A 20000-nucleotide genomic window follows, 5' to 3' on the forward strand; every position below is an offset into this window, starting at 1 on the left:
CTCTTTGTTCTCTGCTTGGTTCCCGGCTTGGTGCGACTCATTGGCCTAATCTTGGAAGTGGTTCTTCGAGGAAGCGACGCATCGACGGGTAGGATCGGCGCCTCGTCTCACCAGCACGTGTTGAGAAGCGCGAGGGGATTCGCTGGAGCTCGGGAAGGATCGCGGCTCACAGCGATTGGATCCAGCTCGCTCTCGCTGGAACCCGGGTCCAAGCAGTTTGAAGACCACATGAGGTGGAGAGGTTCGAGATAGGCTCTGGGTTTCAGCTCACCTGTCCTCCGAGCTGGAGTCTGTTATTAAAGGCCTCAGCCACCATTTCTTGGGTGTGTGTGTGTGTCCGTGGGCCCGTCTAATAAGTAGGAAACTGTTAAGTGCCTGTGTTGTATTTGCTTTACATTTCATAATAGAATTCGGCTGTAGGTTTTTGCTCGTGTCCCCTATCCCCATTCATTCATTGCTTGCCTGCTTGTGTTCAAATAAATGTTCCCCATTGTTGAATGTCACCTGCTCGTTGCGTCCCTTCCTCCATTGACTGCCATGATGTGTTCGGGGAATTAACTGACTAATTAAAGCCGATAAACGTACATCTGGTCCGGCGGGGTTTGGCGAAGTAAAACTGCTCGGCTTCGCATACAGAACCAGCCGTTTTAGCGGCTCGTTTTCGTGCAGGCCCCGTCGAGGTATAAACTTCCGGCATTTCTGTCCGCGCGAATAGTTAGGTATATCGATAATTCGGCGATTGACCCTGTAGCGCGTGGACAGAAAAGTTGGCTAGTTTATGGTGTAATAAAAACACCCGTAGCTGGGTTTCGGCGTTGGTCCGGAAGCTACGAACGGCCTGAAACCACAACAATACATACAAACATACAGACAGACGGAAAAACTGAGAATAAGGGGAGTCTCGCAGCGACCACCCAACAGACAGACAGAAAAACTGAGAATAAGGGTCGTCTAGCAGCGACCACCCAAGATATATATATATATATATATATATATATATATATATATATATATATATATATATATATATATATATATATATATATGTATATACACACCCCTCACCCCACCTTCTGTACCCCACCCTTGTCGTACACATTCCTCCCATTGATGATGCTGCTGCAAACAGAAACAAATAAAGTGTTTTTGGACAATGGCGACACCGCTTCTGGTAATAGGTGTTATCTTGTATGAATACATTTGTTGAATACTGTATAAGAAAACTGATATGATTGCTCAGCTTGGCTGTTGCCTTAGCGATCTGCTGTGCTGGGAAAATGGTGCAGGATTGATCCATCTGGAATGAGATGTCGACTCCCGGCAAGAGGTATAGACTAAACGCGAACTTTCTTGCACCCAGCGTCGCTGGATAACATGCGGTGTTTTCATCATGTCGGTCCTGCTGGAAGGCAGGCACATTCCACGTGCAGTGTTTCTTCCGTGTTCATTCTTCTACTGTTGGGCTGTAATCCAAATGTACATGAGTACCTGCTTCCGCCAATTTGGTCTCTAAAGAGCCAAAGTGTGCCCTTACCAGTCGTGTGCTATAGGGCACGCTCCTTCTTGCGCTTCTGTTCATTCTTACCCTCATGGAGACCGAGCTCATGCGGGAACGTAAATAGAACAACAAAGTAACTTTTTCAAAGACCTGATGGCAAGAGAAAATAATTCATGGGATATGGTTTCCTTTGACTGTATGTTTTCAATGTTTGTGGTCAATATTTAAGCAAATCACTCTGCATGGAGAAGGAACATAAGGTCCCAATCTCAAACAATTACATGCTGCACCTGGGTGAAGTTTCTATGATGTGTACTTTGTTAATGATTGCCATGAACAATGATATGATGAATGTACATCTGTAACATGTGAACACCAAAACATGCATACGTAACGTGTGAACATGCTGTGCACACGTATGAACAGCATGTTGTGCTTATGTAATATGTCAACAGTTAACTCGTCAGGATGTAAATTCTTGTGAATTTCTCTCTTTAGTTTCGAATACAGTACATCGGTTTATTTTTGCAATCCTGAAATTCCTTTGAGTGTGAACTGCACTACATGTCATCCATAGTTTGAGAGGTTAAAATTATTTATATGTGTGTATAATGTGTGTGTGTGTGTGTGTGTGTGTGTGTGTGTGTGTGTGTGTGTGTGTGTGTGTGTGTGTGTGTGTATATATGTGTATATGTATGTATATATGTGTATATATATATATATATGTGTGTATATATATATATATATATATATATATATATATATATATATATATATATATATATATATATATATATATATATATATATATATATATAGTAACATTTTCTTAACAAAGTGAAACAACAATGATGATGTTTGCGTGGTTTGTCAGGGCTATTATGATACGATGGATGCTGGTTTCATCGACAATGAGGATTACATTCACATCAAAGCTCGCATTGATGACGTCATAAACGTAGCAGGTCATCGTCTCTCCGGAGGAGCCATTGAAGAGGTCAGATTGTTTTTCACCTGTATTATCTCTGTTAATATCAACATTAAAGTATTATCTCTGTTCATATCAGCAAACAATCAAACAAACAAAAAAAATCGAGCTATGTTTGGTCATTTTTCACAGACTGGGAGACAGAGATTGCACATTAGCGGACGAGTGTCAGAGAGGAAATTTGCACAGGTGGGGGAGAGATTGGTCGAGAGTAGAAGAGAGCATGCCGGGTGGATATCGTACTAAGCTCGAGGTTGAGGTTATGACGGGCCGTGCTCTTGAAAGTTTCATCATAACAAACAGATACTTCCTTGTACGGGTTGTTGTAATCAAAATTGTGATGACATAATAAATGTGTAGCTCCTTATTGTTCAGGATAGCATATACGTGAATGTTCTGCCACTTCAGATGACAACAATAATATATATGTTGCAACACTGGTCACTCTGTGAACCTTAAGGCCCGGTCACACCTTGACGTTTTAGCCAACGTATGCCGATTTTTGAATTTTTTTTCTAAAACGCTGGCAAACGTTGAATACGTTATGGGTAAGTTTTGATAACATTAAGAGCACGCTGGCATACGTCGTAGTATGTTGCCATAAGTCGTTGTACGCTGGCTTTAAACGTTGTACTTTTCGGTTGTCCTCAAATTTTTTCATGCTTGAAATTTCATGACGTATGCCGGCGTATGACTCACACGTTCCGCTACGCTGGCCACAAGTTGTAGGCACGGTCTGCGATCGTTGACAGACGTCAACACATGCTACTTGTAAGTTAATCATAAGTTGAGACACGCCGAGGTAATGTTTAGCGTACCCGAAACTTATTTCTAACCTATGATTAATGTGTTGTTGGCACGTTACGCGATCGTTGCCACACGTCGACAGACGTTACTTTTAAGTTACTCATAGGCTGAAAGACGTCGGTATAATGGATCGTCTTTGCGTCAGCGTCCACGGCCACGGCCAGGACACTTATTTGCAGCATTCTTCAAACTTTTCTTCGGCATGACGAGGATGTTCACACTTCGATGTCGAGCTTGGCTATGATTCCAATTGTCCATCGGCAGCGTCTATTTAAAATAGTGGGGTTTGAGCGTTTTAACACGTTCAGAAGAAACGTTTCAAATTTCCAAACCCCAGCGTCAAAAAAAAACAAAAAAACAAAAAAAACAAAGGCGAGTGACAGCAATTTAAATCGTTCATTGTAAACAATGAAACAAGCTGAGTGGTACCATTTCAAAGTCGTTGAGTGTAAAAAAATCCAATTGTTGAGCGCAAGCGTCTACTTTCAATAGTGGAGATTCAGCCATTTAAATCGTTCAGTGGCAGCCTATGAACCTACCCGTGGACACGCGGACGCAAGGAGGATCCATCATAACCCACACCCTCCCCCTCACACCCACCTACTACTGCCAACATGAACAAACTACTACTAATACTCATACTAACACTGATACTGATACTGATACTGTTACTGCTGACATGGACATCGACTCAAAAAGGACTCGAAAACACTGTTGGGTTCCCCTTTTATGAGCAGCATTTTTATATACCAATTCCCAAAACCGCTGGGAACACGTCTTTATATGGCAGTTGTAACCTAGAAACACGTTCATTTTTTTTTTTTTTGTCGACCGGAAGACGTCATTGGAATACGTCTACATACGTCGATGTGTGTTGGGACTACGTAAAGAATTGGTTCAAAGCACGTCAAACATAAGTTAGAAATAAGTTTCGCGTAAAAAAGACATTACCGCGACGTGTTTCGACTTATGAGTAGCTTATAAGTAGCCTTTGTGGACGTGTGTAAGCGTCCACATATCGTGTGTAAAACTTATCCCCATCGCATGCGGAACTTGTGTCATACGCCGAGTACGTCGTAAAATTTTGAACATGTTCAAAATTTTACGACGTACTCTACTTACTACGACTTATGATAGCGTATTTAGCGTTCTACTCACGTATACCAAACTTACCCATACCGTATTTGACGTGCCCCAACGTTTTAGACACACTTTTTGTTACGTCGGCATACGCTGGCAAGATCGCCAATGTGTGACCGCGATTTTGACCCTTCCATTTCTACGGCAGTTATGATTCGAATCGTTGTGCGTCAGCCTTTTAATCGGCTACGTCACGACATCGGCGGCGATGCGTGCAACGCGCTATGCCTAAGTTAGACTATCGTTGGGCATCGGTTGTGTAGGCCGACAACAGGTTCAGCATTCGTTGGTATAAGTTATCTATAACACAACGAAACGTTCTGTGTCAGTTACCAATGCGTTACACATAAGACCAAGTCGCTATGAATACGTCCGAATCTTTAAAAAAAAACATCAAAAGTTCAACGTAAGCCAGCGTTTTAGATACATTTTAATACGTTGCCATCGCTGGCTAAAACGTCAAGGTGTGACCGGGCCTTTACCTAATGAGTTCAGGTCATGGTACAGTTTGCTTAGATAAACACAGGAACATGCTGGGAGCTCGGAAGAGACCGTCGTACACATGAAAACTGCTACTTGTAACCAGAAAACGCTATTGATGGCATTGAGCGACCCATCACAGCTGATTCAATGACATACTCTTTTTTTTTTTTTGAATTGCCAACCTGAGACCCATCCCAGCCATGACAAGGTGCATCTGATGGATGTACTGTCCAACACACCTACAGATTTGAGGGGTGTTGCATCTCATTCCAAAACTGACCAAGTGCTGAGTATAGAGCTCATGTTTCTGTTTCCAGGATGGCTTGTTGTTGCTGAGAAAGAATAATATCCATTTTTATATGAAAATTCAGAGTTAAGCCTTCAGCAAGGCCGCATACTCAAGGGCAACCAGATGGTGATGACCACTGCCTTAAATAAAGTCCACTGTTCTGCAAATGCTTCATGATGCCTGAAGTTTTTTGACCATCCATCGATCAAATGGTACAGACAAGTGCATCCATTGCAAGGGCTCATCCAATGAGTCACTGACCCAGCACCCCAACCCTCATGCTTGGAAGTATCCTACCCAAGCCCTCTGGCCTCGTTCCTACCTATCCACATCAAATCTCCCCATAGCTTGCACTCACTCAACATTAACCACTGCTTTTACTCACCCATCAACTGCTGACCATCCATCAGGACCATCCATACTCTGTACAGAGCATCAGTGCTGCCTAAGCAGTCTCCTGGGCTATTGGGCACAATCCGGATGGGTCACCACTCCAAAACAGGATACTCGAATGGCTCAATCATCCCAGCAAGCTGGTACTCATTTTGCCGACCTCGGAAGGATTACAGGCTGAGTCAACCCCACCTGGTATTGATTCAACAGCCGAGAGGGGTTTGAACTCATGATCCGAGGATCCCAAGCCCACCACCCTAACCATTAAGCCAACACCAGGCACATACGAGGCGATACAAGATTGATAAGTGACCAAATGAAGACCAACAACAATCTTTCGAGAGCAATCTATATCGTTATATTCCCTCTGCAAATGCATTTGATGGGGGTCCTAATATGTCATTGTGTTTGTTGCAGGCAATCCTTCACCACAAGGCTGTGGCTGACTGTGTGGTGGTGGGATTGGATGACCCTGTAAAAGGAGCTGTTCCGTTCGCTTTGTGTGTTCTTCACAATGGTATGTATAGCTCTGTTACCTCGCTCTTCTCTGAGTGTGAACCTTGTACTGTATAAACCAGAGAGTTTGTAGAACACATTACCCCATGCAGTGTTCAGGTATATACGTACTTCAATTGGAATAAATTAATGATTTTAAAGATCGTTAAAAATTAATCCAGAAGTTTAGAGCTACTTTAGTAGTCTTATACACTACCCTTATACACTGTAAGAGGGTGATTTAAATTCAGGCTTGTACTTTAACCTTTCCACTTCTTCTTTCTCTTCTTCTTTTACATGTGCTACTTCACAAAAGAAGAACTTTGTCATCAATGAATTAGTGAACGATGCAACAAAAAGTGAGACTGTTATAATCTTCTGAATTAACAGATGTCACGGCTTCCAAAGCAGACCTGCTACGAGAACTGGTCGATCAGGTGCGCTCTGCAGTCGGTCCCGTTGCTGCGTTCAAAAATGGCTTATTTATCAAGCGTCTGCCTCGGACACGCTCTGGAAAGATTCCCAGGGCAGCCATTGCAGATCTCATCAACGGGAAAGCATTTAAGGTTTGAACACACTTTTCTCTTTTAACTGATTATTATTATTTTTTTTCTTTGGGCAATGACCTTACCCTGGGTACTACCAACGCGTATTGGTGGAGATTGGGCCAGTCGTGTTGTTTTTCTACAAAAGAGTGATTTAACCCATCTAACATGCATCATGTATGAGCGAAACACCAGATCACGGCAATGCAGGTGAGGAAACGCAATGCTAACACCGAGTATGCTCGAGTTACGATGTGGAGAGAAAGATGATCAAACAACCTTAACGTCCTAACAGCAATACAAGGAGGTTCAAGGCAGGAGGACAGCATTAGGCTCATCATGCCCACGCATTCATGCCAATATCCATTATCCACTTACCCCATCATCCCCAATGCTTCTAGGTACCGACTGTATGTAATTCAAATTTAAACTCTTCGACTGTTTCTGCTGTCACTAACTTTCCAGGGAGACTATTCCATCCAATCCATTAATTACTCTTTGAGCAAAAGACCCTTGCCTTAATGTAATGACAACTCTCCTCTTCTTCACTCTCAAGCTATGACCCCTGGTCATATCGCTGTATATTCTCCTGAAAAACATTTCTGCACCTGTTCTGTCTATAACTTTCATTATCTTAAACATCTGTCAGATCCAATTGCAATCACTTCCTTTGTAATGAATAAAGGCGTGTCTCCTTCAGGTGTTCCTTATAGCTGAGCCAAGATAGCCCCATGCAGCACGCTCTCCATGTCAGCTGTACTTCCTCAGATGTGGTGACCAAAACTGAACAAAATATTCTTGATGAGGTCTCACTCAATTCCTAGATAGTGTTAAAGCCACTTCTTGATTTAGAATTTATCCCCCTAAGAATGCAACTTGTCCATCACCCTTTCCCCACTCCGTGGGAGTACCTCCGATGCAGCTGCCCTCCGCAGGTCAGCTCACTGGATGACGGGATTGGGGCAAATCCTTCGGGACCCCCACTCTGATGATAGGAGGAAAATCACGAGGTAACCTTCCCGGGTCGGATTGCGGTTGTGTGTGTCAGGGTGGTGGTGAGGTGTCGTCCACCAGAAGGCGGTCTCCTTGGGTTAACCTGAGGCGATCCCTTTGGGTGGGTGCCTGGAATGTCCTATCCCTAAGAGAGGATGATCACCTGTCTCTGTTATCATCTGAACTCAAGCGTTTGAACATCGGTATTGCAGCACTCTGAGGTTCGGAGACCAGATAGTGGTGAGATCATGGCGGGTGGTTTCACCTACTATTGGACTGGTCGCTCTGATGGTAACCATGCCCAAAGAGTTGCTATAGCTGTGCCCAATAAGCTGATTCCAATGGTAATTGAGGTAACACCGGTCAATGAGCGTACCATGAGAGGAAGGATTTATCACTCTTGGGTGTCGTTTCTCTGGTCTCTGAATATGCTCTGACTGAGGTGAGTGATCTCACCGTGAAGGATGCATTCTATGCCACACTCGCCTGGGGCACTGATCAGCCACAGACGAGATGCTCCACTAGTCTTGGGGGATTTCAATGCATCGACTGGAACTGATAGGGATGGTTATGAGGTGTGTGTTGGTCCCCATGGGTCTGGAACTGTGAATCAGAATAGCACTAAGTTCCTTGAATTTGCAAGAAGTCATGGAGTTAGGGTGGCTGGTTCATGGTGTAAGCACCTACAAGCTCATCGCTGGACTTGGTATACCAACGCTGGTGGTGTGGCAAAGGGGACTGACCACATGCTCGTTGATGGTTGCTGGAGGATGATCCAGAACTGCAGGGTCTAATGGAGTGCTCAGTTCCTCGATACCGACCATAGGTTTGTGGAAGCAACTCTGAAGTTGCAGCTTAAATCTGGGAGAATGGTACCATCCCAGCCTAGGCCGGATGTTGGCAAGCTCAAGGATGAGAGAGTATCTGCATTTGCAAACAGGCTGTTGGGTATTTTTTTTTTGGGGGGGAGGGGGTCTGATTGCTTTGGGGAATCCTGAAGAGTTGTGAAGTGCATTAAAGACCACCATCCTTGATGTTGCCGGTAGACGTTGTGGAACTCACCGTAAGGCGAATAATTATTTTGTCTCTCAAGGGACACTGGATACCATTGCCCAGAGTCACAGGGCCAGGCTGAATGGCAGAGTTGAGCTGTTCAGGGAGTTGAGGCGTAAAACTGGACGTGTGCTGAGGGTGGACAAGGAGGCCTATGTGCGAGGAATCTGTGAGGGGGTAGAGCATCACCTGTGGTCAAGAGATTCTTATCTTGCTTACAGGGGAATTCACACCTTGCATTCCTCCAAGCCCATCCCTCGGTGCACTGCAGTAAGAGCGGAGAGTGGTAGGCTCTTGACAGAGGAGTGCGAAGTGAAGGCCCGCTGGGCCGGTTACTTTGAGCAGTTGTACCAGGCTGATCCACCAGCTGTTGAGTTGGATGTCAGGGGTGTTACTATCACTATTGCTAACCCTCCAATCAACTGTGATCCACCTTCGTTTGTGGAAACACAGTCTGTGGTGAATCGGTTGAAATGGGGTAAAGCTCCTGGGATCTGTGACATCCATGCTGAACTACTCAAGGCTGGTGGAAATGCTGTGCTCATGTCACTGCATTCAGTTCTGTGCTCTGACTGGAACACAGGCATCATCCCAACTGATTGGAAGAGGGGCCTTGTTGTTCCCCTCTGGAAAGGAAAGGGTGATCGCCAGCACTGCAACAACGACTGAGGGGTGACGCTGCTCTCAGTGCCGGGCAAGGTCTTTGCTCGGATAATTCTTTATGGGGTTCACCACCATCTGCTTGATCACCAGCATCCAGAGCAGTCAGGCTTTACACCAAAGAGGTCAACGATTGACCGTATCCTTGCCCTTCGGGTCCTCACCGAACGCATATGAGAATTTTGGCAGGGGCTGCTTGCAGCCTATGTTGACCTCTGTAAAGCATTTGATTCAGTTAATCAGGATGCCCTCTGGAGGATTCTTGGTCTTTGTGGGGCGCCACCAAAACTGATCAATCTGATGTCTGAACTATACTCTGGTACTGAGAGTGCTGTGAGATGTGGTGGTACCATCTCTGACTTATTTCCAGTTGTTACTGGAGATCGTCAGGGGTGTGTTCTGGCCCCAACACCTTTCAGCACTTGTTTGGACTGGAATCTGGGGAGGATATCGGAGAGATCAAGCTGTGGTGCGTCGTTTGGAAATGTCAAGATCTCTGACATTCGTATCACAGATGATGAAGTCATATTTGCGGAGACTCTGGATATCCTTTTGGGTCTCTCGAGGTGCTGGATTAGGAGCCGGAGCTATTGGGATTATGGGTTTCGTGGGTCAAAACTAAGATCCAGGTTTTCAATGACATCTTAGATGCTGCTATCTTGTCTGTGCCTGTTTGTGGTGAGGATTTTGAGGTCATGGAGAGATTCACTTACCTTGGCAGTGATATTCATGTCTCTGCTGGCTGTGAGCCAGAGGTCAACAGACGTCTGGGTCGGGCCTGGAGGGTCATGGATTAACTGGATCATGGGGTATGGCGCTGTCAGTACTTGTGCAGGAGGACAAAGTCCGAGTCTTCAGGTCCTTGGTGCTTCCAGTCTTGCTCTGGATGTGAGACTTGGACTCTGACCAGGAATCTGAGACAGAGACTTAATTCCTTTGGTACCAGGTCTCTTTGGAGAATCATTAGCAATCACTGGTCAGAATTTGTGTCCAACGAGTGGTTGTTGAGAGAGACTCAAATGAGATTTGTTACCTGCATAGTCCATGAACGTCAGCTGCGGCTGTATGGACATGTGACTCATTTTCCTGACGTTGATCCTGCTTACCAGATTCTCTCAGTGAGGGAGCCTCGTGAGTGGAGGAGGCTGATGGGCCGACCACGTGCCTCGTGGTTGCAGCACATTGATCAGCATCTCAAGGAGATGGAGATGCGCCAGGCATCTGCCTGGGGGATGGCCAGATGGTGGCCCCTGGAGTACCGGCGGAAAGTGGATGCAGCAACGCGCTGCTCCAGTGCATGTTCCCATACCTGACCTAACTGCAACCTAAAACCCTGTTAGTTTTACCTTTAGCTGCCTGGCTCTATGCTGTCCACTTACCCTCCATTTATATCACCACCCCCAGATCCTTCTCCTTTGTCACACGCTCCAGAGCTGCCCCTTCGATTATGTAATCCTTATTGATCCACATGTGGCAAATTTGCTACCCAGTCTTGCATTCAAGCAAAGCTGACACAAACACAAAACTGCCCTTGTTGTCACACTCCATTTTTTTTCTGTTTGTCTGTTTGTCTATTCTGTCCTAAAATAATAATGTTTGTCCGTCCTAAAATAATAGGGGGGAAGGGACGCTGGGGTAGGGTAAATCTGAATCTGGTGATTCATAACCCTTTGGTGGCAGTGCCACACAAAAAAAAACAATCTGTACACGTGAACAATGTGTTGGGGTTAATTTTGTAACACTTTCTTTGAAATGGTAAATAAAATACTGTACTCCATTTTTTACAGTCAGTATATTGTGTCTAAAGCAGTGTGTAATTATCTTGATGAAGAGAGTCCTTATGAAGATGACAGGATCATTGTGGAGTAGACTACCTCAAACAATGAAATTAATCCGTTTAATCAAATGACGTGTGATTTTACACCTGAGATGTGCTTTATACCCCGCACGATTCGTCGTCATTTGTTTCGGGTTTTTTTTTTTTCAATTCCTTTTAATGTACGGTACTCAGTTTATTACATTGAACGAATATCTGGGAAATTTGCCCAAATTTAATCGTTTAACTGCCTTATTCTTATTTAAGTTGTACTCCTGCCACTTTTGGCAGTTTTTTTTCAAAATTCTCCCTCGTACCCAATATATTGTATTCATTTTACTAAACTCTTTTCGTTGGACTTGCAGCTGTAGGACTTGTGCCAAAAGTGGATATTTTAAACTTCTGTTGATGTAATCAAGAGTAACTAATCTTCTTTAATGGTTTGAGTGATCGCAACCAAACTAAGCACGTATCATGGACAATGCAAGGTAAAATAAGTTTATGGAGGAGTGTGGGGTTGGCGGAAGGAGGATTCTCCATATCAGGGGTCTGGTTTTTCATGTCAACCCTATGGGCCACAGTGCTGTCAAACATAGCTCGCATAATGGGGCCCCATGGCATATTTATGGTGAAAAGACGAAGTTATCAGCATTTATAGATTTTTTTTCAGGAGGGATTTGGCAGGATGGCCTTGAGGTACACACACTCACCTCTGAGACATCTACCTTGGGTTTGAATTCCGGGCCAGCGATAAACTGTCATCCTGGTGTTTCATAGGCATTGTGATTGATCAGTGTGCATGCCGTCCCTCGGAGGGATGTGAAATTGGACGTCCCGTCTACCGACATTAGTTGGTGGACGTTACAGATCCCACGGTGTACTTTGCAAAGAGTAGGCGAGCTATTGCCGGCATCCTGGCCAAATTCCAAATTTCTTGCCTCCTTACTACTTTGGCAGCACCAATGCTCTGCATAAGACATGGTACATGATGATGATTATTTAAAAATGTATCTCCCATGATGCATTAAATCCCAGACCTTAATAACATTGTGCTTCTTTGGCAGGTTACATCGACTATTGAAGATCCGACGGTCTTCACAGAGCTAGAAGAAGCAATAAAGAAAAATAATTCTACAGCTACTCTACCATGAGGTCTTTGAATAGGTTAACCATACACCTTCTGACATGGGTAACTGTGTTACACCAGTCCAGATTTCCACAAATTCACACATTCTAATTCGACCTTCCTTGCCATTAAATTTTTCATGTACATGTTTATAGCATTACTACAAAAATAGACTATACAGGTATGTATCATGTAATGTTTATGATATATTGTATATACTCTTCAGGTCCAAACAATCAAAGATGGAAATGACAAACATTCTCACTTGTTTTCTTCACTCGTAATAATTGCTCCCTCGAGGACTGAAATATGATCTCAGTGCACCCTCCTTTAAGGGGCTGTCACACCTTGACGATTTAGCCAGCGTATGCCGACATGAAAAATGTCTAAAACGCTGGCACACGTCGAATACGTTATGGGTAAGTTTTGTATACGTTAAGAGCATGCTGAAGCACGCTGGCATATGTCGTAGTATGCCAAGCTCGTCGACAAATTTTAACATGCTCAAAATTTTTCGACGTATGGCAGCGTATGACTCACACGTTCCGCATACGCTGGCCATAAGTTGTAGGCACGTTATGCGATCGTTGACACACATCGACACACGCTACTTGTAAGTTACGCATAAGTCGAAACACGTCGAGGTAATGTTTAGCGTATCCGAAACTTATTTCTAACCTATGAGTAACGTGCCTTGAACCTATGTGTAACGTATCTCCAACGCACATTGACGTATGTGGACGTATTTGAATGACGTCTTCCGGATGAAAACAGAACTTACTGAACGTGTTTCTAACTTACAGCTACCGTATAATGGCGTATTGGCAGTGTTTAGGGGAATTGGTATATAAAAATGGGCTTCACAGGAGGAACCCGTAAGTGTTTCAGACTCCATGGTGAGTACATGTCCATGTCAGTAGTATCAGTAGTAGTAGTCGGTGAGCGTGTCATTAGTAGTAGTAGTAGTGGTAGTAGTAGTAGCAGTAGTAGTAGGTCCATGTCAGTAGTCGTAGGTGAGTGTGATGGGGAGGGTGTGGGTGATGATGGATCCTCCTTGTGTCCGCGTCCACGGCCACGGTCAGGAGACTTCTTTGCAGCATTCTTCGAAGTTTTCTTCGGCTTTTTTTAATGTTTTTCTACGCTGAACTATTGATATTTTTTAAGTTTTTGGCGTATTCATAACGAGTTGGACAAATGCATAATGTAATGGTAACGTACACAGAACGTTTCGATAACTTATAGATAACTTATACCAACGAATGCTTAGCGTGTTGGCGGCGTTCACAACGTGTGCCCAACGATAGTCTAACGTATGCATAGCGTGCGGCAGCGTATCGTCGAAGATCACGTGGCGTAGGCTATTCATAGGCTGCCGCTCAACGATTTAAATCATAACCGCACTAGAAATCAAAGTGTCAACATCACCGTCATGCTGAAGAAAAACAAAAAAAACCATGGAGTCTGGAACACTGACGGGTTCCTCCTGTGAAGCCCATTTTTATATACCAATTCCCCTAAACGCTGCCAATACGCCATTATACAGTAGCTGTAAGTTAGAAACACGTTCAGTAAGTTCTGTGGTCGTCCGGAAGACATCAAATACGTCTACATACGTCAATATGCGTTGGAGATACGTTACTCATAGGTTAGAAATTAGTTTTGGGTAGGCTAAACATTACCTTGACGCGTTTCAACTTATGAGTAACTTACAAGTAACGTGTGTCAACGATTGCATAACGTGTGTCAACGATCGCGTAACGTGCCTACAACACGTTACTCATAGGTTAGAAATAAGTTTCGGGTATGCTAAACATTACTTCGACGTGGTTCGACTTATGAGTAACTTACAACTAACGTGTATCGACATGTGTCAACGATCGCGTAACGTGCCTACAACTTATGGCCAGCGTATGCGGAACGTGTGAATCATACGCTGGCATACGTCAAAAAATTTTGAGCATGTTAAAATTTGTTGACGAGCTCAGCATACTACGACGTATGCCACCGTGCTTCAGCGTGCTCTTAACGTATACAAAACTTACCCATAACGTATTCGACGTGTGCCAGCGTATTCGGCAAATTTTTCATACGTCGGCATACGCTGGCTAAAACGTCAAGATGTGACAGGGCCTTGACACTTCGATGTCTAGTGTGGTTATGATTTGAATCGTTGAGCGGCAGCCTTTTAATAGGCTACGCCACGTGATCGTCGGCGATACGCTGCCATGCGCTATGCATACGTTAGACTATCGTTGGGCATACGTTGTGAACGCTGACAACATGCTAAGCATTCGTTGGTATAAGTTATCTATAAGTTATCGAAACGTTGTGTACGTTACTAATACGTTATGCATACGTCCAACTCGTTATGAATACGCCAAAAACTTAAAAACATCAATAGTTCAGCGTACGCCAGCGTTTTACATACATTTTGATACGTTGCCATACGCTGGCTAAAAAGTCAAGGTGTGACAGCCCCTTTCGGAAGGGATCAGTGGTTAATCCACTTTCACTCTTCCACATGGACAGGCAAAAATTGCAAGTCGTCCTCCCAGATTGGCCCAGCCGCTTTTGACTCTGTAATTATCAGACATACACACGCACAGAGAATTGCCTCATTTTAATGTTTCTAGAAACACCTGCTACCTTTGGAAAAGGTCGTGGGGTGGGGAGAGTGGGAGGGGCTGGTGTGGGAAGTGGGTTAAATATATTTTGTGCTGTGGCTCGTAATCCCGCTTCTCTCCAGCAGGGGTCAGTAAATTACTTGCACTGTGTCACATGTACAGGTGGAATTCACAAGTCTTCTCCCCACCCTGACGGGGGGGGGGGGGGGGAGAGTGGTTTAATGTTCTATGCCCATGACTCGGCCATGGGTGCCCTGAGCATGTATTCTAAATTTGGTCGAGATGGGCCCAGCCGTTTTCGATTCTATCATTATCAGACATACCGTACACATACAGAGAATTGTCTTATTACCGTTGCGAGAGGAGACCGTGTTATATTTGGGTCCATTTAATTGTCTGTCTGCACATGCACGTCTATAAAGTACATACTATTAAGAATAAGTACATCTATAAAGGACATACTATTAAGAATGAGAGTGCATCTATAAAGTACATACTATTAGGAATGAGTACATCTATAAAGGACATACTATTAAGAATGAGTGCATCTATAAAGTACATACTATTAAGAATGAGAGTACATCTATAAAGTACATACTATGAAGAATGAGAGTGCATCTATAAAGTACATACTATTAAGAATGAGAGTACATCTATAAAGTACATACTATTAAGAATGAGAGTACATCTATAAAGGACATACTATTAAGAATGAGAGTGCATCAATAAAGGACATACTGTTAAGAAAGTGTGCTTGCGAAATACATCTACATCAGTAAAATGTGTATCTATAAAATACGTACATACCTCTATAAAATACATACAATTGGAACGTGAATCCTGTACACGAAAGCCGAAAATTTATATTTCTCCGCGATATGAACTTAACCCACGTCGTCAATACATTGTCTTTTTTTTTTTTTGTATACCTTGTCGAGGCTCGTATGAGAGCTAACACACAACTCACAGCAAGGGGGCATGAGACAAGAGGGGCGGGAGTGGAAGGGACAAAACAGTGGGGAACAGAGACATTAGGTGAACTGAGGAAGGGAGAGGGATGGGGATGGGACGGGGAACATGGCGAACATGTGTCTATACAACACCACACAAACAAGTCCTGGCAAGCGTCTGCAATCTCTACTTGCTCTTTATACTTATTATAGTGGGATGCTACTTTTGGATTCAAAGGCAAAGAAAAACAATAAAATATGAAATAATAAGTGTGTGAACCAATTAATTTTAACATGACCGAAAATGGAGGGTACACAATTTAAATATAGTCCTATTTTTGCTGTATCTATATATTCATTAATTTATCCATCAATCATTTGAATGAGATTACATCGGTCAAAGTTGAATATTATAAAACAAGGATTGTACCCAATAGCCAAGGAGACTGCTTAGGCAGCACCAACTCTCTGCACAGAGTCTGGTCCCAATGGATGGATGGATGGATATATGTGTAAATACATTGGGATATGAGTGATTATAACATGGAATAATACAATGGCTCAGACTTTTTGATAAATATATAATATTTACACCTTTCTTTTAACTTTGAGTCAAATATTTTCATAATTGTCAGTTTGACTTGACCACAACATTGTCTTAATATCATTTGACTTGACACTTGATGGGTTTGGCAGATCAAATGAATGATATGTAATTGGCGTGACTTGTAATGTCTCCTTGATTTCATATTGTACAGTTATTTTTATTGTATCACCATCCAAAGGACATTGAAAACAAGAATAAAGTATGAATAATAATAATAATTTTTTTGTATGAATTTAAATTGTCTTGGTGTGCAGACAACAGAATATGTGAAGAAGCATGACTAGGATCCACTTCCTGAATATATGCTTATTGATTATGCTTACTGAACTTATACTGTACTTATTTAGTGAAGAGACTTCCTGAACTTTTACTAATTGCAAAGTTCAAAAGCAGTCATCTCTAAGAGAAAGATTTAGTGCATTTAATGTCATTGTTTGCATGGGGAACACTGAGCCGACCACATAGCCTGACCCTACAACGTGACATGAGCTTTCCCTGTGGTCTGAGCCCAATGCAGAAAACATAGACAAATCGGTGTGGCCCCAGACAAAGATCCAACTCTGCCCTGCACTTCCTCTTCTTAAGCCTTGGCCTCATTAAGATTGCTTACTCGGTCTCATGTGCAGCCTGCTTCACTATTCACAGGTGAGCATGATAATATGGCTCCCACCCACCGAGGTCAAGTACAGCCGGCAAGATGTCAAGTGCTCACGTAGCAAAGGAAAGAAGATTCTCTGAGATTTATAACCCTTAATGAATGTTAATTAATTCCAACAATGCACATATTTACAGTGGATTCTACAAGCACAGCTGTTTTTTTTTTTCATCAACATCTCATCATTCTTCCCACCCCTTCCCTGGATATTATTCTTACCCTCTCCATTTTCACAGACATCAGGGGAGCATAATACCCCCTAATGTGAGCACTGAATAATAGAGATGCATCCCCCTGCCTTGTACAAGATGCAAACAAAGCAAATTATGTTTATGGTTTTCAAAATATGCATCTTTTTGAACAGTCAGTCAAAAACACAAGCATTACGACAAAAATTGTAATCCTTACTATAATTCACGGACTGGTGCTTGTGTTTGTTTGTCACGCTACTCCTACAGTTGTGGGCCGATTACATCCAGAATTGCTATATAGAATCAACATGACCCCATTTAATGCACAAGGGTGTTTTTATCTTTACCAGTGGTCTTGGGAGAGGGGAGGATGCAAATTCTCTATATAAATATGTATCGTATAGCACCATCTCCAGATCAGGGAGGGTATTACAAGTCTCCATCATTTACAGTGCAGTATTACTGTCCCTACATTTTCCAGTACAGTGAGGTGTTTTGAATTATAAGCAGTAGGTATGTTTTTGCTTCATGCACGTAACCCGGGTTTTTTTTTTTGGCCGATACAGAGCTGTCAGTTGCCTTTGCACTGCCCAAATAAAGGTATGTGCCTGGAGAACGTGTTGCATGCTTGGAACAAGATCACCCGTATGGCGGGTACTCTGTGAGTTTCCAGAACACCTTACTTCATTCAATGTTCAAGTACATAATTCAATTGAAATAAAATTATGATTTTAAAGGTCGTATTAAAAAAATTCTGGAAGTTTAGTGCCGTTGAGGCAGTTTTATACACCACCCTATATAACATGTCCGAGTACTGCAAAACTGGAGGTTTCTGGAAGTGGTAGGAAGGCAATTCGTGTTCTTCAGTGTTCAAGTATATAAATAACTTGAAATAAACTAATATAACGATTGTGATGATCGTACATAAAATTGAATTCCAGAAGTTTCCCACTGTTGACATCAAGTCTATTAGGGTCTGTTACCCCCACTCGATAGGGTCTATTACCCCAGACCATATCGAGTGCGTTACATTAGTTCTTCGTACCTGTTGTTTGTGTTCTTTATGATGTCACAAGAAACAGAAAGTTTCCTGTTTGGAATGATGTTGAATTTTGTTGGATTGCCAGACAGGCAGACAGAGTATAAACGATATCTCACTCCTCTCTACGCACGTGCAATTGGGACCAATTCAGAGACAAAGTACTGTTGAACTACAGGTTTGGTTTTCCAATTCATGGTCAAAATATAACATTCAATTGACATTAAGTTGTTCCTTGATCATAAATTGACGTTTGTAGACACACGGACAGACAAAAGTGAACCAATTGCTGAACTCCGCTTTTTGCTTTGTGTGAGCGGGGTAAATATGAATGAACCACTATGAAGGTCATCCGTATGGTTGACGGAGTATGTTTGCCATTCCCTTCAAACACAAACAGGTTCTTTTTCCTTTGTAAATTCAATTAATGAGGCAAGCGAACTTAACAGCAGAATACAATTCTTTATTGGCAGGACAATTGGCCAAATAGGCAGTTAATGCTTCAAACAAAATAATACTGTGATGAACTTTCTGTTGTAAAAAGTATAATGGATACTGACTGCATTACTATTTCCATAAGGATATGGTTCAAATTCAAATGCATCTACAAATTGTTATGCACGAAGAGAAGTGCCATTTTAAACGACAATTAATTTATCTTTGGATTAACTTCAGTGAAATTATTTTTAACAATTTCCAAAGAAAAGAGAGGAAATGTAAGACATTATAATCTATACATTCATATGGTTGCCTATTTTATTTTGAAGAAGCAATTGAATTTTTGCACAAATGTCAAATGCCATTTGTAATTTTGGCATGATACTGTAGATTCCCGAAATTATATTTAAAAAATATTTGGACTCCAGAAATACGTAGGACATTTGCATTTGAAATACGTCTTTTGCCTGACATGAACAACCATGTCACGGTGCAGGTAGGATGTCTGAAGGTTTGAAAATACAGCGTTAGCCCACTCCTACCCCCAATCCCCAGTATTCCTCCCTAAAATTACATTATAGTTGATTATATCCGACTCCTGAACGTACCTGACGTTTATGGCTCTCTGTAGTCAAGATGTATCGCCATGTACAATTTCATGGAATAACGAAACGTAAAAAAACCAACAACAAAAGAAAACAACCGTTTGGTCCGATTTTAAGGGTGCACAGTGGGTTAAAAAAACAACCCAAAGAAGTTGCCCAAAGAATGGCAGATTAAGGACAGATTCACAGCAAACTTTCGGGGGGTTGAGGAGAGCAAAGCCATCTGGCATTAATATCACTCACTGTAAAAAAATAATATTACAGGAGAGTACTTGTAATCACACGGTTGCACCAGCATCAAACGAGAAATGGTGTGTTTGTATTTACTCTCTTTCTCCATGACTCGAAACCCTTTGTTCCAAAATATGCAGAGTTCTGTGGGTAAAGTACACTTCTCAATATTTACAAACCCCCACAGGTCCATCCTCTCAGGTGCATGTACACACATCACTATTGTACAACCATTTATGTTAGTCTCCTATCGGAAAAAATGATTCCACGATGATGAGAATGATTTACGTCATTTTTAAAGAATAAATAAAATGTTTGCCGATTCCGTATTACCTTTATACACTTTATGCAATAAACCAGCGTAAGTTACATAA

General features: G+C 42.6%; 2 protein-coding genes across 8 annotated transcripts in view; one reads left to right on the plus strand and one right to left on the minus strand.

Moving 5' to 3' along the window:
• Nucleotides 1-18805, plus strand: part of ACSS3 (acyl-CoA synthetase short chain family member 3) — a 145602-nt gene extending 126797 nt beyond the window's left edge. Inside the window, exons 13-16 of one of the 2 annotated variants that reach the window (XM_085871094.1) lie at nt 2373-2495; nt 6016-6115; nt 6484-6659; nt 17880-18805. In XM_085871094.1, coding sequence (XP_085727220.1) covers nt 2373-2495; nt 6016-6115; nt 6484-6659; nt 17880-17978 — 498 coding nt within the window. In that variant the 3' untranslated portion in view covers nt 17979-18805. Of the gene's footprint in view, nt 1-2372; nt 2496-6015; nt 6116-6483; nt 6660-12224; nt 16686-17879 lie in introns of those variants that run through there. The other variant, XM_085871095.1, reaches the window with a different exon arrangement.
• Nucleotides 18795-20000, minus strand: part of LOC147032991 (liprin-alpha-1-like) — a 341574-nt gene continuing 340368 nt past the window's right edge. For all 6 annotated transcript variants that reach the window (XM_085871083.1, XM_085871085.1, XM_085871082.1 and 3 more), the window contains one exon: nt 18795-20000. This exon is cut by the window's right edge and continues 231 nt beyond it. The gene's annotated coding sequence lies outside the window, so the exon portion shown is untranslated.

This window comes from Eptatretus burgeri, chromosome 2 (assembly GCF_056783735.1).
Source record: "Eptatretus burgeri isolate ZD-2024b chromosome 2, Ebu_testis_v1, whole genome shotgun sequence".
NCBI lineage: Eukaryota > Metazoa > Chordata > Myxini > Myxiniformes > Myxinidae > Eptatretus > Eptatretus burgeri.